We start from the raw sequence: 27713 nt of genomic DNA on the forward strand, positions 1-27713 counted from the left end.
CTGATTTACTAAATTAGTAGTTGGCTTTCAAGCCTATACAGTAACACATGTATAAAAAGGATCAAAATCCTCATTTACCCAATAATTCTGCGCACACAGTATCACACAGTATTACACTGCTTTCCGTGGACCCTGTTAGTCTGAGTATAGCGGCCAGATGAGCCATGTTATTTCTAGGTAGCGATAAGCTGCTGTCATCCATGTGGGGCACATCTGTCCATGGTCACAGCCCACCGTCAGCTTCTCTACTATCGCTGTATTGGAGTCTCTGGCTGCTGCAGTACGGACCCGGTGATCAGTAACACTCCGCTGCCTGCCCCGGGAGCAGCACACGTACATGACGTGCAGAGACTGCAGCGCGGCCGGCAGGGAGTGTGCTCTTATGTAATAACTCCCCGCACACACTCCACTTCCCGTGTGACATCTAATTACGTCACACGGCGAGCTCCCCAGCCCGCACATGCTCCTGACCCTCCAATCAGGGACAAGTTCCGCCAGATAGCCCCGCCCACTCACTGCCGCCCCGCTAGTACAGTGTGCAGGCAGCCTGCCAGCCTACCCTGTGGGGTGTTTGTGAGCGGCCTCTGATTGGCTGGCCGCTGCCGAGAAGGCGGTGTCTCCTGCTGACGTCACGCTGTGCGTCGTGTCGGCCGTCGCAGCCGCTGCTTCTTCCTCCATGTTGCCTTGTTGAGGCGCCTCACCTGTGTCCTGCGGGAGCCCGTCCGCCCCCCCGTTACAGGTCCATGAGCGCTGGGCACGCGGTGTACCGGGGAGGCTTCTTCTCAGGCACAGTGCGGCTTTCCTTGTGATGCCTCCCCCAGCGCCCACCATGATCTCCTAGGAAGCTACATAGCTGTCCATGTAGCGTTCCCGGGGAGCCCTGGCATGTCCTCCTCCCGCAGCCGGCATAGTATCGCGTGCACCGGGGGCAGGAAGGACTGCGTGCTGTAGACCCGTTGTGTCCCTGTGTGCCCGGAATCCTGAGGACTGAGCAGCCTTGGTGCAGGAGCGCGACCCCGACTACAAGCATGGCCTGGGCACTGAAGCTACCGCTCGCCGATGAAGTCATCGAGTCCGGACTGGTGCAAGACTTTGATGCCAGCTTATCCGGGATCGGGCAGGAGCTGGGTGCTGGCGCCTACAGTATGAGGTACATGGCGGAGGGGGCTGGCCTCCTGCTACTGACACAGGAGGGGATTACACAACTACAACTCCCAACACGGAAGGCTGGAGGGCATGCTGAGGGTTGTAGTTGTGTGACAGATGGGGAGCTCTGCCATATTCCAGTAATACAGTATGGCTGGGCTGCTGGACTATGCTGGGAGTGTTAGTAACAGCTGGTGAGCCAGATGATGGGTGTTGTGGTCTGCTGTAATAGCACAGGAGCATGCTGGGAGTTATAGGTTTGCAAGAACTCAGATTAATCTACTATAATATGAGAATATCATAGGTGGCTGTAGCATGCTGGGAGTTGTAGTTTAGCAAGAGCTGGGGAGTCTCATTATGGGGAAGGCTAGTCCACTATCATACAGTAACATTGGTAGGCAGATGGTGCATGCTGGGAGTTGTAGTTTAGCAAGAGCTGGGGAGTCTCAGGATGGGGAAGGCTAGTCCACTATCATACAGTAACATTGGTAGGCAGATGGTGCATGCTGGGAGTTGTAGTTTTGTAATAGCTGGAAAGCTACAGGTTGTGGAATATTGGTTCTCTGTAATCCAAAGAAATGGGTGACAGCTGGAGCATGCTGGGAGTTGTAGTTTTGCAGCTGCTAAAGAGCTACCGGATGGGCAACACTGGTGGAATATAACAATATAGGCATTGGATAGCTGGAGCATGATAGGAGTTGTAGTCTTGCAGCTGCTGAGAAGGTTGAGGAGTAAGGATGTATGATATGATGGATTACTATGGGGAACTGAAATGCTGTAGCAACCAATCAGATCTCTGCTCGTATTTCAAGGGGCTCTTTAGATGAACTTTGCACAACTTTTGAGGTCTCCCATTATCCCATTATCCTCTATGCCCTGCAATGTTTCATCCTGCATATTAATGGGCCTCTACATACAGTTCCTTATAGACCTGTAGGGGTCAGGTTCCTGGTCTGTATCATTCATCACACATATTTCCAGTATATTGTAATAGATGACACTTGTCACCATGTTTAGAGGTTTGTAGCTGGAGTCCTTGGAGGTGACTGGTGTGTCTGGCCACCACTGCACTTGGGTAGTTGTCTTCTTCTGAGGTACAAATCAGGCTTTTATTTCCACATATGACACCCTCTCAGTGCTGAGCCCCGTTCACTTGAACAGCAATACCAGATATAGCCCATAGACAAGTGTTGTTGTTTTCTAATGGTAGAAATCCCAACACAGTACAGTGGATTTGACACACAAGGCCATCCACATGCATGTTGGTTGCTTATCCTATAATAGGTGTGCTGATGTAAATAGTCGTGTGTCATTGCATTTCCTGGTCATAGCAAGGTTACACAATAATTTTGGTCACAACAAGTTGTGGTACCAGATTGCTATATCGCACTGTCCATCATGCAGTGTTGCAGCTTACCCCCCTAGTAACCTTAACAATGACCTGATAGTCGTGAGAAATCCATGATCCAAAATGGATTTATTTGTTGCCACTGTTGGGCCGCAGCCACAAGATCACAGAAGTTTGGTCTGCTTGACCTGTGCATCAGCCAAAATCCTTGTGTAGCCCTAACCTAATGGTGACTGTGTGTCCCATCTGCTTGGACATGACTAAGAAAAGATCTGCAACTGCCAACGTTATTCTCTGGGCCAATGCACAGGACTGTGGATTCTATGCATTTGCCAGGGGCCCAGGCTCCAATACTTCTGTTTGTGGGTGATACTCATGGGTTGTCTGTGCCAGCAGGTCAGTGGTTTTGCGGTCAGCAGGAGGCCCCATACTTTGTGTGGGACATTCAGCCCTAGTCCTGCAAAACTATGTTGAGTCAGGAATTGGACTCAACATAGTTACTAGTGGACTACAATTGGTCCATTAAACTCCAATAAGCCTGCTGTGAACATGATGCGGTGTACATGTGCATACTTCTAACAGGTGACCGACAGGTCCCAGCAATGTGCAGACTACATGGTGTGACTGGTGCCTTAGATCAAAGGCCAGGCTGGATAAGTCTTGGGCTATATGTAGCCAGTTCTAGACATGTGCTGCCAGCTGATAACATTGTGGGACGTCTTTGTTCTTATTGTCAGGCTCTTGGGCTGCTGTGATACTGCCTGTACACGTCAGCCCGAGTGTCCTATATCTCCTTCTCTTTGTCTCCTCCTTGGGCCGAGCACCTGTGCCTATTGAGCGGTCAGGGAAAAAAAGCTGTCGGCTGAATGAACGAGCAGCTGTCAACTACCTGCTGTATTCTGATATCTGTAGTAATTTGTCTACACTTGTTCTAATGTGGATATTGGGGCCTGTTCATCAGAGGCAGTGTATGGTAGCCCAAAGCAACTGATCAGGTCGAGCTCTTAATTTCCAAAGTTATTTGGGAAGAGAGAACGTCGCTACCTCACTATAGGCCACTACTCCATGTTTCCTTTCCTTTAGGCCTGTTTAAATTGCTGACGACATTGGCAGTGGATGCAACTCTAAAGCATCATGTCTAAGGGTCCATTTACACAGATTATCTGCCAAACATTTGAAGCCAAAGCCAGGAACAGACTATAAACAGAGATCAAGTCATAAAGGAAAGCCTGAGATTTCTCCTCTTTTCAAATCCATTCCTGGCTTTGGCTTCAAAGCTTTGGCAGATAATTTGGCAGATAATCTTTCTTTGTAAATGGACCCTTATTTTTCCCTATTCGTAGTCCCATTAACAGTAATTTTTGTTCTTAGGTGAAGGTGTCTTGTAAGTTAATGGAAGACTCAGTAGAACTTGTTTCTGGGTTGTCATTGTATTGCTGCATCTGTCCCAGTGTTCTGTATACATAGTAAACCAATAACATCTCTGGTGCATAGAGAAGGCCCCTTTTGAAGGTTAGTCTGCACGGGGCTGAAATCTTGCTTATGATCTCTGCAGCAACTCACAACAATGACCAGGGAGGCCCGTAGAACAGGCAGATCTGGTGTATTTTTGTTGTTGTGGGTTTTTCTGTGGAATCTAAGAAGAAGAAAGAAAAAGTGTTTTTGAGATTCTCAGATTTTGTTGCAGATCAGGAGGTAACTTACAGCCTTGTCACTTGCAGATTTGTGTTGTCTTTTTGTGTGTCTCATCAAATTCATCATAACACATCAAATCCATGTTCTTACTGTATCGAACCACATGCGGAAAATCTCTACCACTTGTGAATGAGATTTGTAAAATTGAATCCTGTAATTGTATTCCACAGTGAATATTACCTGCCCCAAGCCACAGCTATTTATTCTTCCATAAATCTACCCTTTGCTGTGTCCTACAGCCTTTAGATTGCCTTGGGAGTTGGTGGGCCTATGGGGCCATATCTTAATTCTATTTCACCTGGAATACTGAGCTCCCAGGCCGGCCTATAGGCATTGTGAAATCTCTGCACACTCCCTTAGCTCTTTGACGTCATACCACCGATTTGTATCTGAGTGACTTTTCTTTGCAGAAATATAATGATTAGTTGAGAGTATTCTGGTAGAATAGTGTAACAGTTTACAGAGTGCCTGTCACCTCCTGCAGATCCTAAATCATTCGCAGATGTAGAATGTTTGGGGGGGGGGGGGGGCACAGAATGGGTCACATGAGCCTAATATACAAGCACAAACCTATATGCAACCCATACTTATTCATTGCTTCCGCATCCAAGGGGGAACCTTGGTCTTTGTTACCATGGTGGTTTATTAGCATTATCCTCTGACCTGCGCTGAGCCCGTAGTTACCCTGTCTGTGAGGCGCTCATCAGACTGGAAGTAATGCTGATGCTCGTTTATGGCCTAGAAAAATATGTGCAGACATCTGGTTCAGGGTTGCTTGTGTCACACTCACATCAGACTGATGGCTGTAGAGCTACAGTGTTACACACACAAAAATATCAGTAATGGTGCATTCACACATTGATGCCAGGATCCCACCCCTTGTAAAGTAACCTGATACTCAGGAGCTAGGCCGCTCCCTCCTTACAGCAGCTACTATGATCACCATTTTGAGGAAAACATAAAACGGAAACAGTAATATTGAGTGAGATCAAAAGCCTTTAAAGTGGACCTGTCTCTGACTTCTTGGCTTTTTCTTGTTGGAAAAAGCCAAATTTACTCTAAGAGTCCTATTACACGGGACGATTATCATGTGAAAAATCGTTATATCGTTCGAATTTAAACGATAATTGTTCTGTGTAATTGCAGGCAACGATCAAAAAATCATTTGTATGTCGTTGATTCAGATCTGAACCTAAAGTTATCGTTAATTGTTCGCTAATCGTTCTCTTTAATTCCACACTCGTTCGCTGTAGTTCCGCATTTGTTCACTAATTGTTCAGTGTAATTGCACATTGTTCATTGTTTTGCTGGGATCGTAAACGATCATAGTAAGGATCGCAATAACTATCGTAGTAATGATCGTATCTAACAATTATCGTTCTGTGTAATATGGTGAATGACTTCAAGTTAACGATAAAAAATCTCGTTTGCGATCGTTTATTGTTAGGACCCTAAGTTTGTCGCAAGTCGGGATTTTACAGACCTTTATTTAACATATCTTGTCCTCTTATCTACAGGTTGACCGCTATTTTACTTCATCAAAGGCCTTAATACAGCAAAAGATGTCTGACAGATTATTTTACAGATTTTTCAGCCAAAGCCAGGAATGGATTTGAAAAGAGAAATCTCGGTCTTATCTTTGACATGTTCTCTGTTTATAGTCCCTTAGAGTACCCTTAGAAGGCAGTATGAATCACGTGGAAGGGCCACACGAACGACCACTGTATAGTTCGTGCGGCCATTTAACTGTATTACTGTCAGCCGCACATCCCATTTACTTTGCGGCCAATAGTGATAAATTTTACCACCTGCATAAAAGATGCAATCGGCTGAGGTGCTGCCGTTTTCCCTGCTCCATGGCTGATCGCTCTTTTACACGAGCCGATTATTAGCTAAAGGAGCATTTCTGGCAGTTCTCCTTGTCGATAATCGACCTGTTTAACGACCTTAGGCCTCTATAAGACCAACAGATATCTGGCAGATTTTTTGCAACCAAAACCAGGAACAGGCTATTGACAGAGATCAGGTCATAAAGGAAAGAATAAGATTTCTTCTCTTTTCAAATCCATTCCTGGCTTTGGTTATAAAAATCTGTCAGATGTCTTTTGGTGTCATACGGCCCTTAAGCACAAACTGTTTCCCAATCAAGAACGTTTGTCCTGTCTCCACAGAATGAAGACTTTCTTGCGTATGTTCAGCTCTCAGATGGCTGCGCTTAGTAAACATTTTTGAGCAGATAGTATAGATACCCTGCAGTCTATAGGGGCTGAAGTACCCTTCCCCCGAGATAAGTGGTACCAGAAGTGTCTGGGAGCCAGTCATCTCCCAAACCTGGATAATTATATATACAATGGACAACTGTCCTAAATAGTCAACCTGCATAGGGATATTAAACAATGGAGAACTGTGCTGCGTAGTGCCTGCTTTACAGATTATAGCTTACCATAGCTGCCACTGCCATAGTACTTGAATTGTTGGGGAGTGTATATATGGTTGTATATGGTGGGATTGGCACACTGAGCTGTATTGTCTCCTGTCTGTAAGAAGCTTTAGTCTTCAGAGTCCCGGTAAATCTCCATCGTTTTGTTTCCATAACAAACATTATGAAATCAGAAGGCGTTCTGTAAATTTGGTGTTTACAGTACAGATATTCCTTCATGTCGTGTCAACCATTGGGAGTATTCGAAGTTGTTCCTCCGGTTAGACATTTGGCTGACAAGTAAATTTTTGTTGTGTGTACCTGGGTGTATAGCCAGAGAAAATACTTTTTTAGGTTTGAAATAAATTTAGTAGAAGTGCGGTATGGACAGCTCCTCCGGATTGGCATTGCTTCTGGGGCATTTCCTGCCCTTAGTTCCAGTACCACCCCACCTCACCCCTCACAAAATGAACAATTTCTCGCTCGTCGTTTGATCCTTCGCTGCGTTTACGCGTACGATTATCGTTCGAATTGGATCGTTATCGTGCAAATTCGAACGATAATCGTTCCGTGTAAAAGGACCATAAGAGTGCGGTCACGCGTACAGGATCCGCATCAGATTTGTTGGCGCAGATTTGAAGCTGTAGATTTGCTTTCAATCTGCAACTTCAAATCTGCGCCATCAAATCTGCTGCAGATCCTGTACGTGTGACCGGGGGGGGGGGGGGGCGGGGGTTGCCTTCCGGTGGGGGTCCTGGGGCCGGTCAGATGGTGCATCGTGGTCTCTAGGAAGAGGTAATTTAGTGCTGATAAAAAAAAAATAATACTAATAAAACCCTGAGGCTGGACTTCTCCTTTAACTTGTAGATGCTTGTCAGCTGCACGTTCCTTGTTTTTCACTATGTTTCTTTATTTTTCTTTTCCTGGCCCCTGTGGCTCTGGTATTGTCTTTCACTACAGAGGGTAAAATGAGTGGTCTAGCAAAGCTAGTCACATGACCCCTATTGTATTGTACCTATTGGCAGAGCACTTTTAAAGGGAATCTGTCACCTACGTATTGGGTACAGAAGTGCAGACACAGGCAGTTAGTGATAGGGAGATGATATAAATGATGCCTTTGTCTTTGCTGATGGCTATTTGCAGAGTTATAAAATTGCATTTCTCTGTTGAAGCAGAAGTGCCACAGAAATCACAGCACAGCACGTGTGCCTCCTCCCCCACCTCTCCCTGCTATGACTAACTGATGGACAGGACTGGAGGCTCATAGTGTGTTAACACAGAGATTCATGTGACAGATTATTCAAGCCAAAGCCAGGGACGGACTATAAAGAGAGAACAGGTCATAAAGGAAAAACTGAGATTTCTCTTCTCAAATCCATTCCTGGCTTTGGCTTCAAAAATCTGTCGGATAAAAAACTGTTTAAACGCATTATAAGTTTTGTATGGCGGTCAGAAAGCAAGGGTGTGGGAGGGAAGAGGCGTGTATGCTGTGGCTCAGCATCGCTTCTGTGGCTCTTCAGCTTCCACTATAAAATGCAATTTTATTACGCTGCAAATGGCCTTTAGCAATAGAAAGGCATCATTTATATATTCTTCCTGATACGAAGGTGACAGATTCCCTTTTAACACTCATGCCTGCTCTGAACCTTCAGTGGGAATCTAGTGCTGGAATTCAGTGACTGCTGTGCCTCCTGTAATACCACAACTACAGTAGGCAGTAACCAGTAGCAACTCAGTCCAAACTTTAAGGCCTGGACAGTTCTTTACACTGCATATTGAAAAATCTATATAAATTACAATATTTATCTTTTTGTGCAGTGTTAAGTGGGTTCTTCCCAGTGGTGAATACCCCTTTAAGAGAAGTTCTATGAAAGTAAAGGAATGCAAAGCTTTCTTTCTCTGATCCATGGTAGCTTAGCCCAGACTATCTTACAAAAACAGTGACTGCAGATGGGAGTTCCCTGAGGTGAACCAGTCTGCTTTATCAGCTAAATGACAGGACTGGATGTCTTTCCATGAGGGCTCGTACTGTCTGCTGTGTAGTTGCCAAAGTCTGCATGCAATGTTGGCAGCTTTGACTGCGGGTCTTGAGACCATCAAAAACTGCAAGTGACCTAATGTAGGCCAAATCTAGTTTGACATATGCAACTGACTTCATGTCTCCATCGGGATGACCGGTGTGTGTGTGTGTGTATATAGAGGATTGGTATCATCCACAGAACCTGCACAAGGCACGATCCTAGGAGCGCTTCTTTACCTAATGGTCCCATGTAACAGCATTGATTAGATCTGCTGACACACATTTGTGTATAGCGGACTGTGTTTGGCTTTGACGCCATTACCCGTGTCAACAGCAAGCGGCTAAAGGAGTGTCTGGGGGGGGAGGAGTGTGGGGAGCTGCGGAAGGGGCTCCAGGGATGATCTTTAGATTGTGTGGGGAGCCATAGGAGATAGTGGCGGTCTTCTGCCACCACTTCTGTTATATGGAGTGATGGTACCGGATGCTTTCTATCTTAGGGTCTATTTACACAGAAAGATTATCTGCCAAAGATTTGAAGCCAAAGCTAGGAACAGACTATAAAGAGAGATCAGGTCATATAGGAAACACTGAGATGTCCTCTTTTTAAATCCATTCCTGGCTTTGGCTTCAAATCTTTGGCAGATAATCTGTCAGATAATCTTTCTGTGTAAATGGACCCTTAGGGCCCTATTCCACGGCACGATTATCGTTCGCATAATCGTTAACGATAAACAATCCAAACAACCGCTATTACGAAAGACCTGAAATCGTTCACCCATTTACATAGAAAGATAATCGTTACTTATGATCGTTCTTGCGGTTGTCTTGTCGTCGCTATTACGTTCGTCACTACTGCGAACGACCAAACGACTTCTTATTCAATGCGAACGATTTGCGAACGAGCAACAATAAAAATAGGTCCAGGTCTTATTAAACGCTCAACGATTTCTCGTTCGGTCGTTAGTCGTTAACTGCTATTCAAACTAACAATTATTGTTTAGATTCGAACAATTTTAACGATAAGCTGAACGATAATCGGCTGGTGGAATAGGGCCCTTAGTCGTTGGTCTTTCAACATATAAAAAGACTACGATCAGCCGACATTGTGCATGTCAGGTGATCATTGCCTTTTATTACATGAAGCGGTTATTGGCCAAACAGCCAAGACATACAGCAATCTTCGGTGGGTCTGTTTTGCTTTGTAAGTAATTGGCCTTTGTGGATGATATATTTTTTCCCTTTGTTCTTCTTTCTAGCGCACAGAATGTACAGTCATGCAGTGTCTTGTGCCATTGTTTGGATGATGGTGACCGGTTATTTCAGGACTGGTCTTGTGGTATCTTGCTGGATATTTGTGTTTTTGTTGTTGGCGATGGATAATTTGTATTTCTGCCATGCTCATTTGTTGTCTGCCCACAGCTATATCTTCAAAGTGCCAAGTTTATTTGTTGCTGCCCGGCATCCTAGTGTGGGCTGTGTCACTAATAGCTGGACAGTCACGCATGGTTTCTTCTGATTGATCTTATGTTTAGCTTTGGTGGCACAATTTGCCTGGGTAACCCTTTTTATTTCAACCACAGACATTTTTTTTTTTTTTCATCTCTGTTCTGTTTGGGATGATATCACTGTGAGCTACGAAGTCTTGGCATGAACACTTAGTAGCATAGACAATTCCGATTTTGGCTTTGTAGTAATGCAGGTCACCTTTTTTGTGTACTTGGATAATACATAGTCTCCGATTAGATCTGAACCTCCGAGGTCTCATGATGTGTGGATGTGCTTGATCATCTCGCCTCCTTTTGTATGGAATGGTATCATGGTGTGAAAACCTTTTTTCCCTGACGTACAGGTACATTTTCTATTTGGTACAATTACAATGTAACTTATTAATGAAAGATTATTTAGTAAAGAGTGGAGAATATGCAAATCCGCTCTCGGATAACACTTTCTAAAAGTAGCTCTCTTTTTTTTCAAGTGTGTATTTGAGTAGAAGCTTTAAAACCTGATTGAGGATTGTAGCCAAAACGGACAATGCTCCAGAAGGAAAGGTTACCAATCTATGCATGGCTGTCTTGGGGAGGGGGGAGCGGTCTGCTGCCGCCGTTGCTTTGAGTCGTTTGTCTTTCAACATGTTGAAAGACAAATGACTGCAACGATCAGCCGACATCGTTCATGTCGGCTGATCGTTGTGTTCTATTACACAAGACTGTTATCAGCCGTAATAGCCAACATCGGACGAATGCAGCCAATAATTGTTTCGTGTAATAGGGATTTTACTCCGGTTCCTGGGCTACGCCTTTAATTCTAAAACAATATATTAACTCATTGATTTTGGTGCACAGCTCCATCACCCAGCATTGCTGGAAGCAGACAATTGGTTAAATAAAACTAACAACTTGACCTAATGCTACGTTTACACGAAGCGATAATTCGCCCAATCGATCGTTTTAACGATTTTGAAGCAACGATTTGGTTTTTATAACGATCAGTGTTTAGATGAATAAATCGTTAGAAAAATCGATATTACGATCGTTTTTAAGATCGCTTAAGCCCATCTTTTACATAGGGTGAATCTTTGACTATTTACACGAAACGATCTGCAAATTTTTAGCCAACAAAGATTTTTTAACATGTTGAAAGATCAAAATGAACCATTTTTCGCTCGTCGCTTGATCGTTTTCTGTGTTTACGCGGAACGATTATCGCTCAAATGCGATCGTTATAGCGAAAATTCGAACGATAATCGTTCCTTGTAAACGCAGCATAAGAGTCCGCTGAACAGTCTGTGTACAGACATGTGAATGACTCTTAAGTGTCCTGAGCTCTGTGCACAGATCATTTTTCAGCCCCTCCACTGGATACTGCTAGTGCTTTAAAGGTGTTTTCCAGCGAAAATCTTTTTCTTTCATATCAACTGGTTTCCGAAAATTATATAGATTTGTAATTTACTACTTTTTAAAAAATCTCAAGTCTTCCCATACTTATCAGCTACTGTATGTCCTGTAGGAAATATTGTTCTATTTTGGTCTGACACAGTGCTCTCTGCTGACATCTCTGGCCAAGACAGGAATTGCCAGAGCAAGAAAGGTTTTCTATGGGGATTTGCTACTGTTCTGGACAGTTCCTGTCTCGGACAGAAATGCCAGACTGAAATTAAAATGTTTCCTGCTGGACCTATAGCAGCTGATAAGTATGGGAAGACTTCCCCATACTTCTGGGAATTACAAATCTATATAACTTTCTGAAACCAGATGATTTGAAAGAGTTTTTTGCTGGATAATCCCTTTCAGCCAGGCAACTTTATTGTCTTTATTGGTCATGCAACCTAGATGACTACAAATTGGTGTTTTGTTGGTGTTGCCGCTTAGTCCCTTTCACTTACATAGCATACATGTGTATGCTGAGGCCTCCTCATTCACACGTCAGTATTGGATCAGTATTTTTTTTATTTAAGCTAGGATCATGAGTGGATTCAAGAAAAAGAAGTAGGTAGTGTAAATGTTTTCATTAGATTTTTCAAGCATGCTAATTTGTTCTCCCAGGAGAATGTAAAGCTGAGAGCACGTAGCCTGTAACTTTAGAAGAGTAGTTATTATATCTAAGAAGCCTGTTTCCTATCTGTTGTCTTGTGCAGTCAGAGCCTCTATGTGATCTTCTCATCACCCGCCACATGAATTATACACCGCTTACACATTTAGGGCGGGTTCACACTATGGAATTCTCGCGAATTCTCCACGAGTCGTTTGGAGGAGCAAACGAGCGCTATTAGCGCTCGTTTGCTCCTCGTTCCCTGCTCGCTGCAGCGAGCAGGTGAGTGCGGGAGGGGGCGGCTGGGAGCTGCTGGGGGGGCTGCCCGGGGGATCGCTGATCGTCCGGGCAGCCCATAGGATATAGCAGCGCCTGCTGCCGATGCTCCTATTCAACGGAGCGACGGCAGCAGATCGCTGCTATATCAGTCGCTTGTTTTTCAACATGTTGAAAAACAAGCGACTGCAACGATCAGCCGACATGAACGATGTCGGCTGATCATTGAACTCTATTCCACGGGACGAATATCGTTCGTAGCGGCCGATATCGGCCGAATACGAACGATATTGCTCCTCTAAACAACCCGTGGAATAGGGCCTTAATTCCGTCAGCTGTCCGCCCGCACATTTGGGCGCCTTTCCGCCGGCCCCATAGACACCATTCTATGGGCCGGCGTATTCCTCTATACGCTGAAAGAAGTGTCATGTCACTTCTTTTAGCGGTCGCGGAATACGCCGGCCCATAGAATGGTGTCTATGGGGCCGGAGGAAAAGTGCGGGCGGACAGCTGACGGAATTCCGCAAACATTGTCCACGAGAATTCCGTAGTGTGAACCCACCCATAGTAAGTGGGTGATGGGATCTGTTTCCAATTCAGTTAAGTATCTTCTTCTCTGTAGCGGATGTATTTGCCCTGGGCGGTGGTGGTGGGGGGAATAAACAAAAAAGTGTGAAATGTGTTTTGTGAAAACTAAAAAAAATGAAACTTTCATAGTTAACTGACTAAATCTTGTTTCCACTGGTTTGAAAATAAGGAACACATACCCTTCAACCCAGGGATGGGGCGCATGAGACCCTCCAGCTGTTACAAAACTACAATTCCCATCATGCCTGGGCTTCAAAAGCTTTAGCTGTCCAGGCATGATTGGGATTATAGTTTATAGGTGGAGGGCCACAGGTTCCCCATCCCGGCTTTAATCTTTACCAAGGTATCCAGTAGAATAATTGTACCATGGCATCAAGACTTTAGAATGTATAATAACTGCTGCAATGCTTCAGCCACCCAGGTTAATGTGATAAAGTATTTGGGCCCTATTACACCAATAGATTATCGCACAGAATGGACTGTAAACAAAGATCAGGTTATAAATGAAAACAGATTTCTCCTCTTTTTAAATCCATTCCTGGCTTTGGCTTGAAAAAAATCTGTTAGATAATCTGTTGGTGTAATAGGGCCCTTAGGCCCCATTTACACATACTGTAGACTTCTTGGCGCATTGGGTTCTATTTGGTGTGGTTACACTTAAGGATTTTTCCAGTAGGGTGTCCGTTCCGGAAAGTAGGTCAAGAAATAAGGTCTCTTTCCCTATAAAATGTCAGTATTTCTATCTGTGATGGAATAGGACAGGTTCTATAATTTCTTGACCTATTTTCTGGATGGGACGACTTTCAGAAACAGCTCTGAAGGGTTGCCATGCCCAATAAAACCCTGTGTCAGAAAATGTATCTGGTCTTCCTGATACGAAATACAGATTTTCCTGACATGTGAAGGAGGACTTATAGAACCTGTCCTATTTTTGCCTGGCATTCCATCATGGATGCCCTCGTAGAAGTCTGTGGGAGCGTTCGGAAGTATGGACATTACAATACAGAGCGCTCGTTTGCTCCACTAGACTGCCCGTGGAATAGGGCCAATAGTTTGTGGAGTGATTTAGCTGTATACATGGCTTCTAATGAGGGAGTTCCATAATAATTAAAAGTTTATTAGACTGGCCATTTTATACATCTGCTACATTTCTAGACACCTCATACTGTCTATTGGTTGCACCAAAGGGCAATTTTACAGCACATTGTTGCAAACTGTATCTCACAGTTTCCCCTTGTGAAGGTGTGTCCTTTACTTCAGGGTAAGATAACAAAAAAAAAAATAAGTAAAATAAAATCGATGACTATTGCCTTTTGAGGTGTTTTCTTGTTAGCCTATAAGTTCTAGCTGTGTCTCTGTGCTGGTTTTACAGAAAGGACCCCTAAGACCCCCTACGTTTAATTAGAGCCACAATTATACCAGTTCAGTGTCCTGAGGCATATATATTAGGGCATGTTCACACCGAGTAAAATCTGCAGAATTCTGTGTCGGGAATTCCGCTGATTTTGCTTAGTGTGAACATACCCTTAAAGTACTTCCCTTGCTTGGATCTTTATTGTTCCATCTGCCAGTTTTCTAATCTTTTTTTCTTTTCTTTCAGTGATGTACTTGCCCTGCCTATTTTCAAGCAAGAAGAGTCAAGTCTACCTTCTGAAAGTGAAAATAAGATCTTACCTTTCCAGTATGTGCTGTGTACGGCTACCTCCCCCGCAGTGAAGCTCCATGAAGAGACCCTTACCTATCTTAATCAAGGTGATTATTCTGCAGCTATCTTGGCTGTATATTTTATATGCTTGCTCACCAAACCTAGCAAACAGTTTGACATTTATTCTTGGGTATAGCCAGATGAACAAATGTTTAAGTATTTCCACCCTTCTAGTAAAGACCAATATACTACAGAACAATATTGTTATAAATTTAAATTTGTTTTTGCTTGATACCCCTATGTTTTTGCTTACCCACTATTGGTGAACCGTACATCCCTGATCTTCTTTTTTTTTTTTTTTTTTTTAAGCTGGCCATACTAACTTTGGCAAATTCAGCCAACCATCTGGTTTTCCAACTCTGCCCTGACGGTTGATGTCAGGGTAGATAAGGAGGGGAGTGTTGGCTTTTACCTGGCTAGTACTTTTGTTCTCTTGGATGTAAGTCACTTGGCTGGTTGTGTATGTGAATGGAGCGATCAAGCCAGCCAGCAGCTGTCTTATTTGTGGCCAGTGTGGAGATATCCTGCTGCCCAGAGATGTCTAGCTGCAGTTTTCCCAAACACAGCATTCATATAGATGGGGCAGTGGAAGGTAGATTTCAGCTGAATGAATTAGTGAATATTCAACTGACAGCTAAAAAAGTGCATGGTTGCCTGAATATGAAAAAGCATACCTGTCTTTTTCATATAAAAATTAAAATGCCCCAGTGTTCCGTCTACCATTAGGTGTTTCTGCTATCCTGACATTTTCGGGCATCCTCTTGGTGCCCTGTTCAGGTTGTTCAGGTTCCCTATTACACGGAAAGATTATTGTGTGAAAAATCATTAAATCGAAAATTTGTTCATAAGTCGTTGATGGCATCTTTTGAGCTGATCTTAAAATCATTGTTAATCCTTCACATGTCAGTATTTCATAAGTAATTACTATTATTCCATGTAATATGGAGAATGATTCCAGGTTGTTCCTAAAAGCGCCTGTTTGCAATCGTTCATCTTTAATTGGTGAAAATGAAAAATTGCTTTGTCTAATAGGACCCAAACGCTGTGTGTAGTTTGCTGGCATTGTGCTTGCTGGACCTCCCGTGCCCACACATCCCATGCAGTACACCACCACACATCCCCCTCCCTGGGAGAAGCATTCTTGCAATACATTCCTGACCTGTAAATCTTCCTCCTCTCCTTCCAGCAGTCATCATTACTGTGTCAGTACCAGATATAGTAAGACACCATCTCCTCCCCTCCGTCTGGTGCTGACCCAGTATAATGTATATGACATCATGGTGTGGGGAGAATCACCATTAGTAGGAGCTCACGAGGAGTCTGGCACTGTGATTATTATTTGTTAGATAATTTGGGGGAATAAAGAGTAGAGAGTAGTAATGACTATACAGTTCCATCAGGGGGGATAAATAATAAGAGAATGGCTTGGTTTTACCTGTAGGGCAGCCTCAGTCTTGTTGCTGGTTCATAGGTTGCCTAGCTTCAGAATACTTTTTGTAGTACAGTGGTCTGGCAATCACAGTTTGGCCCTCAGTCACTTGCCTTACACTTGCCTTTTTCTTCCTGATGCCAACAAACCAGATGACCTTGGCGTAGATAATCAAAGCTACGTATGTCACCTCTTGGTTTTTGTAATCTAATGGCTGATCAGTGTATCTTGCTGATCCCATTGGCCGAGTGAAGTTTGTCATCAGCTCCCGCAGTTCCTGTAACTATAAGTCTATTATATAATAGATTATGGGGAAGTCTTTCAGCATGTGCTGGATCCTATTAAGATCTGTAGTTTTCATATACTAGCAATGAGGTGTGAATGCTTTGATGAAGGGGAATCCTGTAGGCTGGTTTCTTCATGTCTTGCCATATAAGTGACTTACTTTGTAGCAGAGTCAGTCTTGTGCGTACATATGTTATGATGGAAGAACTCCCCATCAGGATCTGTCACATTCTTTCTTTCCTGGGGATCATGGTCTGTTAGGCATTATGTGTAAAGTGAATTCTTTAGCGTATGATATATTACCTCTCCCATATGCTGAGACTTTCACCTCTGCTACTAATGTACGTGCTCATAATCTCTGCTTTAGATCACTGGGGGTTAAGTGTTGACATACTGTCCTATGTTGCCTGTAGTATGTCCCGACAGGCAAACACTGTAGTATTTATGGGACCCCAAGGCGACGTGTAAACGTGGTGGGATTTTCAGCAATGATTCTGCATCAGACAGTACAGTATAGGTAAATTTTAAAGGGAATTTGTCAGCAATTTTAAGCTACCAAAACTGCCAGCACCCCTTCTTTCTTTCTGCTTTGAGAGCTTTCTGGTCCAGCCTTATGTATGATTGCCATTTCTAGCGTCCAGTCAGAAAAGCTGTCAATCATAGTTAAGAGAGTAGCTGAGAAATCTCTCAATACAGACACCTTTGTGCACCGAAGAGGTCATCACCTGGACATTTGCAGCAGCAGTAGCCGGGGGGGGATAGAACAGCTTTTTTCTTCTGTAGATCTCTATAGGTTTAAAGGCTGCATGTGTAAATATAAATGTGCAGTTTTTATGGTGGTTTGTTTTACATTTTTCACATTCTTCAAATGAAATCCTTGAATCACATGATCAAAGACTTACTGTACGTGACTTGTAATGAGAGATGCAACTGGAAAGAAAACCACTTGTACTAATACACACTGCTATGGGAGGGGAAAAACAAAGTGAAGTTTTTTGTGACACTTTTTTTAGAGCATGGAATGAAAAAAAATAAACACTATGGTAAGTGTAAAGGAAGCCTTAAGGCCCGTGTAATAGGGCTAGAGAGAACGAGCAAATGCTTATTCATCAGCTGATCAGGCCCTTCTTACAAATCATCAGCCCTATCTGCCTGTGTTATAGGAGATTGCAGGAGAGGAGATCACACCGTGTCAAGCCTCTGCTAAGGGTTCAGTAGTCTATAGGAATCCTACTGATAACATGATTAGCAAATTAAGTTAAAGAGGATTTTCCCCCCCAAACTACTTGTACCTTCGGATAGCTGCTTTTAATCCAAGATCTGTCTTGGGGTCCCTGAGGCAGGTGATGCAGTTATTGTCCTAAAAACTACTTCTAAACTGGCAGTCCTGTGCCCAATGGCCGGGGCTTAGAATGTCTCCAGTAACATTCCTAATGATGAAGAGGGTGGGGAGGAGGGACGGAGGGGTGGTGCTAAGTTAAGGCACAGATACTCCCGTTGGGCATGGGGCTGCAAGTTTAAAAGTTGTTTTTTAGAACAATAACTGCGTCACCTGCTGAACAAACCCCAGGACAGATCTTGGATTAAAAATCTCTATCCCTAGGTACAAGTGGTTTAGGGGGGGTCAGATTGTGGGTACAGAGTCGCTTTAAGTACAAGGTCCTGAGGTGGGACTTGCATCATTTATGTCTAATCATGTGAACGTCTACTTGCCCTTTAAAACAGTTGTCTACCCCATCACCACTTAGGGTGGTATTACACGGGCCGATGGGGGCCTGATAATACCTGTAAACGAGCAGCGATCTGCTAGATCGTCGCCTGTTTACTGGACCTATTACACGGCCCGATAATCGTTAAACAAGGGCTGCAGGGACATCGTTACCGATGTCCTTGCAGCCCTTGCTTAACCATATACAATACCTATCCACGTTCCAGGGCTGCTGCATGTGTACAAGCTGTTTGAACCTTTATGCCTTGATGCATCAGTCTGTAGGTTCACATAATCCATACCTTCTGTACCTATTTTGTTTATGGAAATGAAAATAAAAACAAGTTTGCAAAAAAAAAAGTCTGTTTTCATTATAACATAATATAATGGGTTGCTAGAAGCTTTCCTTTAATTTTATTCATTTTAGGCTGGAATGATATGTGCAGTTTTTGAGTCAACGCCAGACATGGATTCAGCAAAAAGTATATGTAGACGTCCTTCTTGTAGTTGTCTCATTTTGTTTAAAGGACAACTCCGGCGGGACCCCCCCCAAAAAAAAAACACAGACACACACAGACACCATACTCACCATCCCTCCGGTGACGATCGCCACTCCATTAGCCCGCCGTCCGCCTCACCGGCACCTGCCTCCGCCGTCCAGCGATGTCTCTTGCTTCCGGGTCCATGAGAGAGAAAAGGCTGCCAGTGCGCTTGCGCACCGACAGCCTTTTCATTGGCTGGAGCGCATCACATGGCTTCCAACAAGCTCAGCCAATCAGGGCTGAGCAAGCTGGAAGCCATGTGATGCGCTCCCGCCAATGAAAAGGCTGCTGGTGCGCATGTGCACCAGCAGCCTTTTCTCTCCCATTCACTCTCAATGAAGACGCCGAGGAGGAAGAAGACCCGGACCGCCCCCCAGCTCTGACGTCACTCGACACTAGAGAAGAGGACCGTGACGACCGTAATAGGTAATGTATATATTCTTTAACTTCCGGGGTGGGGGGTCGGGGTTGGAAAGTGGGGGAAGGGGGCCAGACCGGGTATTTAACCACATTACAAAGTTATATAACTTTGTAATGTGTGTTAAATAAGCCAAAAAATTTTTTCGCCGGAGTTGTCCTTTAAGGTGAAAGCCAATTTTCGTTTTTGCTCTTTTGCTTTTTCCACTTTGTTTAAAAGTCCATAGCGCTTGCACTTTTTCACCTAGAGACCCACATGAGCCCTTATTTTTTTGCGAAACCAATTGTACTTTGCAATGACAGGCATTATTTTTCCAAAACATATTATTTTGAAAAAATAAAAGGAATTTGTTTTGATTTCGGGGAGTTTTGCATTTAAGCCGTTCGCCCTATGGTAAAACTGACTTCTTATATATGTTCCTCAAGTCGTTAAGATTACAGCGATATGTAACATGTACAACTTTTATATTATCTGATGGCTTGTAAAAAATTCAAACCATTGTTAACAAATATATGTTCCTTAAAATCGCTCTATTCCCAGGCTTATAGCGCTTTTATCCTTTGGTCTATGGGGCTGTGTGAGGTGTCACTTTTTGCGCCATGATGTTTTCTTTCTATCGGTACCTTGATTGCACATATGCGACTTTTTGATCGCTTTTTATTACATTTTTTCTGGATTTGATGGGACCAAAAATGCGCAATTTTGCACTTTGGAATTTTTTGCGCTTACGCCATTTACCGTACGAGATCAGGAATGTGATTAATTTATAGTTCGGGCAATTACGCGCGCGGCGATACTAAATATGTTTATTTGTTTATTTATATTTATAAAATGGGAATAGGGGGGTGATTTAGACTTTTAATGGGGGAGGGGATTTTTTATTAATAAAAAAACACTTTTACTTTTATTTTTACTTTAACTAGAAGTCCCCCTGGGGGACTTGAATATAAACAGCACTGATCTCTCATAGAGATCAATGCTGTGTATATACACAGCAAAGATCGATCAGATCAGTCATAGATTGCTATGGCCTGCTGCAGGCCATAGCAATCTATTGCCGAGCGGGGATCAGTGTCATTCCGACGCTGAGGCCCGGCACGGGCAGAAGAACGGATCTCCCCCCTGCGATCGCATTGCGGGGGGGAGATCCGTCCCACTAGACACCAGGGACAGGGAGAGCACAGCATCTAAGTGCAGCTGTCAGGCAGTGCCTCTATTAGCCGGCGCAGGTCCCGTTGCCGTTGCGGCTAATAGAGGCACTGCCCGGCTGCACTGCCCGGCTAATAGAGGCACAGCCGGGATCAGCGACGTTCAGAGAGGGGTCCCGGCAGGACCCCGCTCTGAACACCCCCCGTGGCACCATGACGTATCAGATACGTCATGGGTCGCTAAGGGGTTAAATTCACTTTTAGTATTGGTTTTAAAAACTGTGTGTGATACCAGCCCTACTAGAGCTTTTCGGCATTTGTCCTGGGCATTTGTCCATTTTGCCCCCAATATAACTTGTAAAGAGAGTCCATTTACTGCTTTGTTACTTCCATTTTTGCATTTAGAATGTTTCTAGTCATTTCCCAGATAAAATTTTAGCGAATTATAAACTGTGTGTTCCTTTACAGGACAGTCCTATGAAATCAGGATGTTGGACAATAGAAAACTAGGAGAATTACCTGAATTGACTGGCAAGCTAGTTAAGGTAAGTATTCTCTCCACATGTGAGTAAAGTATGGATTCATTGAAAGGGGCTGGCGCATAAGTGCACCAAAATGCTCCAAATTTTGGCACGTGTTTTTGTGTAAGTGTAAGCCAATTAAATGATGTTGGAAACCTAGACTAGACAGTCTAAAGGTGCACCAGATTTTCTAACTGTACTGGTGCATCTGTAGGATGTCTAAGTGACGCTTACATCTTACAATATAAGTTTCCATTTTACAATATAAATCCCAAACTGATATACACCAGGAACAATCCTGGGAAGGAAAATAGTGTGAGTACAAAGAGGGACAAAGTTATTTAATATAATTCAATAAAGAAATACAAATGCGGAACATTGTCTGTTAAGTTTACATCTTTATAAGAATTTGTTTTTATTTCCTTCCTTGAGTTCTTTTTGAACATTTAGTTCTCATCTGCTAGCAATATAACCATACAGTCTAAGATGGAGCTTATGGGCACATTACTTCATTCACCATTTTTCAATCTTTGGCATTCATTTTAGAAAGCAAATGTTACAATAATCTGTGTTAAATTACTATTTTAACTGCTACATAAGTAAATAAGTGCATGAAAAAATGACTAAATTGACTAAATTGCTTCTCTTCATATTGATTGACCTTGAGCACACCACGGTTAGAATACAGTGGAGTGTCGATTTATATACAAAAATACCATTGGAAAAATAACTAGAGGACTTGAAGACGGACAGATTTTGATGTATAATTGGTTAATTGTGTCTGTGTATACAGTATTTTCCAGCGTATAAGTTTACCTCTTAGGTCCCTATTCCACGGGAGCGATAATTGTCTGATTCGGCCGATTATTGCTCGTGGAATAGAGAAAACGATCAGCCAATGATTGTGTCATCTGCTGATCGTTTATTTAGGACCAGACCTAAAATCATTGGTCCCCCACTGTGCATCGCTACGGTAGAATAGCGGTGCGTGGCGGACGACCAACGATTTGAAGCACCATACATTACCTGGCAGGCCTTCTCCTCCGCTCCATCTTCTTCCCCGGGTCCCGCAGCACAGCATCAGCAGCTCCAGAGTGGCCTGACTGAGCTGTCAGACCATTCAGCCAATCACAGACCAGGACCACCGGAGTTGATGCTGCACCGCGGGACCCGCGGAGGAGAAGTCCTGCTAGGTAATGTATGGTGCATGGGCTGCAAGGACATCGGTAACGATGTCCCTGCAGCCCTCTCTCAACTCTCAATGGGGTGTGAAATAGGCCCAGTAAACAAGCAGCGATCTAGCAGATCGACGCTTGTTTACATCATTGATCGGGTCCTGCTCAGCCCGTGGAATACGACCCTTACTTTTAAGAAGATTTTCAGGGGATCGTATTAAACGCTGGAAAATGTTAACCCCTGCCTGACCACAGCAGGGTTTACCAGCTGGAGCCCTGCTGCAGTCAGCAAAGGGTTAACTGAGGCAGGAACCCCTGCACCACCTGACTCCCCATGGCTGCAGGGCCCCCCACTGAAAAAAACAAACTCACCTGTCACCAATTCCGGCAGCTCCTCCTGGTAGCTGCTCATCTCCCCTCATGTTCATGCTCTGCTGCCGGAAGAGCTTCGGGAGAATAGCAGAGGTGCCTGAAGTCCCCGAAGCCTCTGCCGTTCTCCTGAAGCTCTCCCTGCAGCCGAGCATTTCCAAGCTTCTCCGATGTGATGCTCGGCTGCCCGGGAGAGCTTCGGGGATCTCCTGGGCAGATTTTTTTGGGTTAATATATATGTGCGTGTGTGCGTGTATCTGTGTGTTGGTGAGGGGGTGGAAATAGGTGCAGATACAGGGACTTTTTAGCGTGAGCCTAATGCTGAGAGCCCTGTATTTTTTTTTTTAGTATCCTCCTTTTTTCTCTTGCAGAGCATCTTTAGAGTGGTGTTTCATGACCGGCGCCTGCAGTACACAGAGCATCAGCAACTGGAAGGTTGGCGGTGGAACAGGCCTGGAGACAGAATACTTGACATTGGTAAAAAGAAATGCGCAAGCAGCATATCATATATTAGCATCAATGTATTAATAAAGCACTCTTGTTTAGTATGGGCTATTCTAGCACTTTACTGATGTTTTGAGAGTAAACCATGTGCAGCTCTGTTCTTCCTGTCAGATCTGGCAATGGAGGTTTTGACGCAGATGTAAACACAGCCTTGGGGTGGTATTACACGGAACGATAATCGGCCGAATTGTCCCGATTCGGCCGATTATCGCTCCGTGTAATAAATGCAACGATCAGCCGATGACAACGATCATCGGCTGATCGTTGATAAAGTTTAGAACCTATTTTCGTCGGGCGCCGACCGCGCACCGCTGCGTGTAATAGCGGTGCGTGGCCGGCGACTAACGATATACATTACCCATCCACGTTCCAGGGCTGCTCCTGCCGTCCGCTTCTCCCTGCGTCCCGCGCGCGCTCTAGCGTCACAGAGGCCTGTCAGCTGATAGGCCGCTCAGCCAATCACAGGCCGCGGCGGTCCCGGCCTGTGATTGGCTGAGCGGCCTACCAGCTGACAGGCTGCTGTGACGCTAGAGAGCGCGCGGGACCCCCGGGAGAAGTGGACGGCAGGAGCAGCCCTGGAACGTGGATGGGTAATGTATGCCAGTTTAGCAAGGGCTGCAAGGACATCGGTAACGATGTCCTTGCAGCTCTTGTCAAACGATTATCGGGCCGTGTAATAGGCCCAGTAAACGAGCAACGATCTAGCAGATCGCTGCTCGTTTACAGGTATTATCGGGCCCTGCTCGGCCCGTGTAATACCACCCTTGGTCTCTGTGTGAATTAGGAAGTTGTATTTTACGGTTGGAAACTGTAACATTGTCTACTGAGCAAGGAGCTTTAAAATAACATTCAAGTTTCTATATGTACACAGGGAAATTCATCAATGGTGTGCTAAGTGCAGCCACACCAAAAAGTTGCATCATAATGCTGGAAACTGATCCATGCTTCTAAATCACACCCCTGTGCACAGTTTATACACCCAGTGCAGGAACAAGCTAGAAGCTGGGCTTAGCCTCCTGCTGATTGTTAAGGCCCTATTCCACCAACAGATCTGACGACAGATTATCTGCCAAAGATTTGAAGCCAAACCCAGGAACAGACTATAAACAGAACAGGTCATAAAGGAAAGACTGGATTTCTCCTCTTTTCAATCCACTCCTGGGTTTGGCTTCAAATCTTTGGCAGATAATCTGTCAGATCTGTTGGTGGAATAGGGCCTTTAGTCAGGCAGGGTCAGGGATGGGAGGGGGAGCAGGGAGGTGCTCTAGTCCTCGGCACTTAAGGTGCTATGGAACACGTCTTTGACACTTTGCACTGGAGATTAAAGAGGATTTACAATCGGGTACATCCAGGGCCGGCCTTAGGGTAGATGGCGCCCTGTGCAGAATATTCTTTTGGCGCCTCCCCCCCCCCCCCCCCCCCCCCCCCCGGCTAATTGTAGCCCATCCCAAGCCTATCTCTTGGAGACACGCACTGTATATACTGCTTACACAGACAGATACAGTCACATATACACATACAGACACACGGGGGAGATTCATCAAACATGGTGTAAAGTGAAACTGGCTCAGTCGCCCCCGGTAACCAATCAGATTCCACCTTTCATTCCTCACAGACTCATTGGAAAATGAAAGGTGGAATCTCATTGGTTGCTAGGGGCAACTGATCCAGTTTCACTTTACACCATGTTTGATTAATCTCTCCCACAGTGTATATACTGCCTACACAGACACACAGTATATATATCCTGCAAACACAGACACACATACAGTCACATATACACATACACACCACACATACCCACCACTGGGAGTTGTTGTTGTCCTACTTGAGCCGCACAGGAACATGCTGGGAGTTGTTGTCCTACCACACAGAGCCACACAGGAACATGCTGGGAGTTGTTGTCCTACCACACAGAGCCACATAGGATTATGCTGGGAGTTGTTGTTCTACCACACAGAGCCACATAGGAGTATGCTGGGAGTTGTTGTCCTGCCACACAGGAGTATGCTGGGGGTTGTTGTCCTACCACACAGAGCCACAAAGGAGCATGCTGGGAGTTGTTGTCCCACCACACAGAGCCACAAAGGAGCATGCTGGGAGTTGTTGTCCCACCACACAGTGTCACACAGGAGCATGCTGGGAGTTGTTGTCCTACCACACAGAGCCACAAAGGAGCATGCTGGGAGTTGTTGTCCTACCACACAGAGCACTAACATACACAGACAGAGATAGATATACTCACAGTCACACTGCAGTAGTAGTGGAGGATGTCTCTGCCCATGAGGAGAAGCAGGTAGAGCGGAGGATCACACTACTGTTGTCTCCGTCGGGGGAGGGGACGGGGTTATGGGCCTCTGTGAGCTGGGAGACGCTGTGGGGGATGGGGGCCAGGCTGCAGTCACAGTCACATGACCACGGCACAGGCTTCCCCGTGACGGCGCCGTTCTATCCATAGATCATATTAAAGAGGATGTACCTGATGGTACATCCTCTTTAAAACATTTTTATGTGTTTATGTAAGACAGATGTATATATGAAAGGTACAATGTGTCTCCAAACGGCAGACACTGGTAGAAAGCTGTTAGACAGTTAGAGCAAGGAGACACATTGTACCTTTCATATATACATCTGTCTTACATAAAACATAAAAATGTTTTTAAAGAGGATGTACCATCAGGTACATCCTCTTTAATATGATCCATGGATTGAACTGCGCCGTCACGGGGAAGCCTGTGCCGTGGTCAGTTTTCTGAACCGCGGCTCTATTCTAGAGGATGGTACATCCTCTTTAAAAACATTTTTATGTGTTATGTAAGACAGATATATATATGAAAGGTACAAGGTGTCTCCTTGCTCTAACAGCTTTCTACCAGTGTCTGCCGTTTGGAAAGTGAATTACATTAATATCTGCATCTCCAAATCCACATCAGATCCTGTATGTGTGAATGTACCTTTTTGGATTCTGACTTCGCAACACAGGTGTAAAGGGTAAGTTTAGCATTTAGCAGTCATATCTTATTTTATATCATGCATCATGGTGCTTGTTCCAGTAAAAAGTGATCTTCTATCAACTGCAGATTGTGCTAAGTGGACGGGGCTTCATGGCATCAGTGCCACTTAGCCCCGCCCCTCCGTGGCTTCATCGGCACATAGGCTCCGCCCCAGATGCCCATCGGTATTGGCCGGCCTAAAGGGGGTGGGGTCTAAACCTTTTAGGCCAGCCTGTTCCAGCCTGTTGGTCAGAGGGTGCGGGGCCTATGATGTCGTGAAGGGGCGGGACCAATGGTGGCGCTGTGGGTGAGGCTAAGTAGCACTGTTGCGGCGAAGCCCCGCCCATTTAGCACAATCTGCAGTTGATAAAAGATCACTTTTTATTCGATCAAGCACCATGATGTGTGATAAAAAAATAAGGTATGAAAACTGCTAAATTTACCTTTTACACCTGTGTAGAGAAGTCAGAATGCAAAAAGGGGGGTGACAGTGTCACTTTAAAGGTATTTTTATTCCCTTCTCTCCAAAAATTTCTAGATGTCCCTATGTCTGTGGGTATTATTGACCCAAGAGCAAATCCGACACAGTTGAACACTGTTGAATTTCTGTGGGATCCTGCTAAGAGGACATCTGTCTTTATACAGGTAAGGAGAATTTTATTGGATTTTGTCTAGAACTTTTGGTTGTCTGAAGTGTCCTCAGTGGGTATGTCAAATTTAGGTTGAAAAAAACGGCCTGTCCAAACAAAATTCACATTGTCTTATTTTTGCATATTTATTTTACGATCATAACATTTGCAGCCGGTGTACATAATGTCATAGAGTTATTGGTGGACATGTATTATGTGGACATTGTAGAAGAGGAACTCCTGCCTCCATTACCCTGAGTCAAAAACTGGTACCAAAACCATGTTGCTCTACAGAACTTGTGTTCCTATGTATCCTAGAGTTATAGTAGGCCCTGAGAAAGGGAGTTGTTGCCTCGTTCGCTCTTTTTAAAGGGAACCATCATAGCATTTATGCTACCTGATTTACGAGTCATGAGTGTGCTCCCAAAAGACTTCTCACCTATCAGCTTTGATAGGTCTTTTCCTCTTTGGGTATAGGGATAGGTCTTGGGCAAAGAGCAGCCTCGATGAGTAGTGGTTCAGGCAGCATAATGACAGGTTCTGCAGCGACTGTCTGGGACTGTATTTTCCCCAGAGCAAATAAGTCAGTCTCAGTTACTGGGGAAACGGACAATTAAAGTATATTACTGTAATGTTAAAATGTCCCTTATGGAGGGCGCAGTATGTAAAATAAAAGACCATGTAAAGTGAAGACAAAAATAATATAAATAAATATATATAGTGTGTGTGTGTGTGTGTGTGTGTGTAAAAAAATAAAAGAATTAAAAAAAAAGGCCCAACCATAGCTCTTATATCAGGGATGGGGAACCGTCGGACCTCCAGCTGCTGCAAAACTACAAATTGTAGTTTTGCAACAGCTGAAGGAAGATAGTAACAGAAAGGGAGCACAATTTGAAGTTATTTTGGCTTCATGATTTTTACAAATAGCACATTTGTAAAAAAAAATATATATATATTTCACCTCCAATAAAGTAAAAGTATGTTAATATAAACATAAATAGCTTTATTTATAACAGATAAAATGATATTTAAATAACTGAACAAAACAAAAGAAACTTTAAATCTGTATTTACTATAAAGTGAATCTTCAAGTTGTAAACTGACTTACACTGTTAGATGTAAGGAGTCACATGGTACCATTTCATATTTCTGTCTGTGCTTTCAGAATGTAGAAAAATACTTAAATTTTCTGAAGCATGGTGTCAGACACTTTCTCAAGCTGCTTTACTGCTGCAAACTGGAATCTTTCCTAGCTTCCCCTCCCACC

General features: G+C 44.2%; 1 protein-coding gene across 2 annotated transcripts in view; it reads left to right on the plus strand.

The window, feature by feature from the left end:
- Positions 1-606: 606 nt before the first annotated feature.
- The window catches only part of TFCP2 (transcription factor CP2), a 61474-nt gene continuing 34367 nt past the window's right edge, over positions 607-27713 (plus strand). For both annotated transcript variants that reach the window (XM_069970314.1, XM_069970316.1), the window contains exons 1-5: positions 607-1150; positions 14621-14772; positions 20724-20800; positions 22692-22797; positions 26356-26462. In XM_069970314.1, coding sequence (XP_069826415.1) covers positions 1029-1150; positions 14621-14772; positions 20724-20800; positions 22692-22797; positions 26356-26462 — 564 coding nt within the window. In that variant the 5' untranslated portion in view covers positions 607-1028. The remainder of the gene's footprint in view (positions 1151-14620; positions 14773-20723; positions 20801-22691; positions 22798-26355; positions 26463-27713) is intronic.

This window comes from Dendropsophus ebraccatus, chromosome 5 (assembly GCF_027789765.1).
Source record: "Dendropsophus ebraccatus isolate aDenEbr1 chromosome 5, aDenEbr1.pat, whole genome shotgun sequence".
Lineage (NCBI taxonomy): Eukaryota > Metazoa > Chordata > Amphibia > Anura > Hylidae > Dendropsophus > Dendropsophus ebraccatus.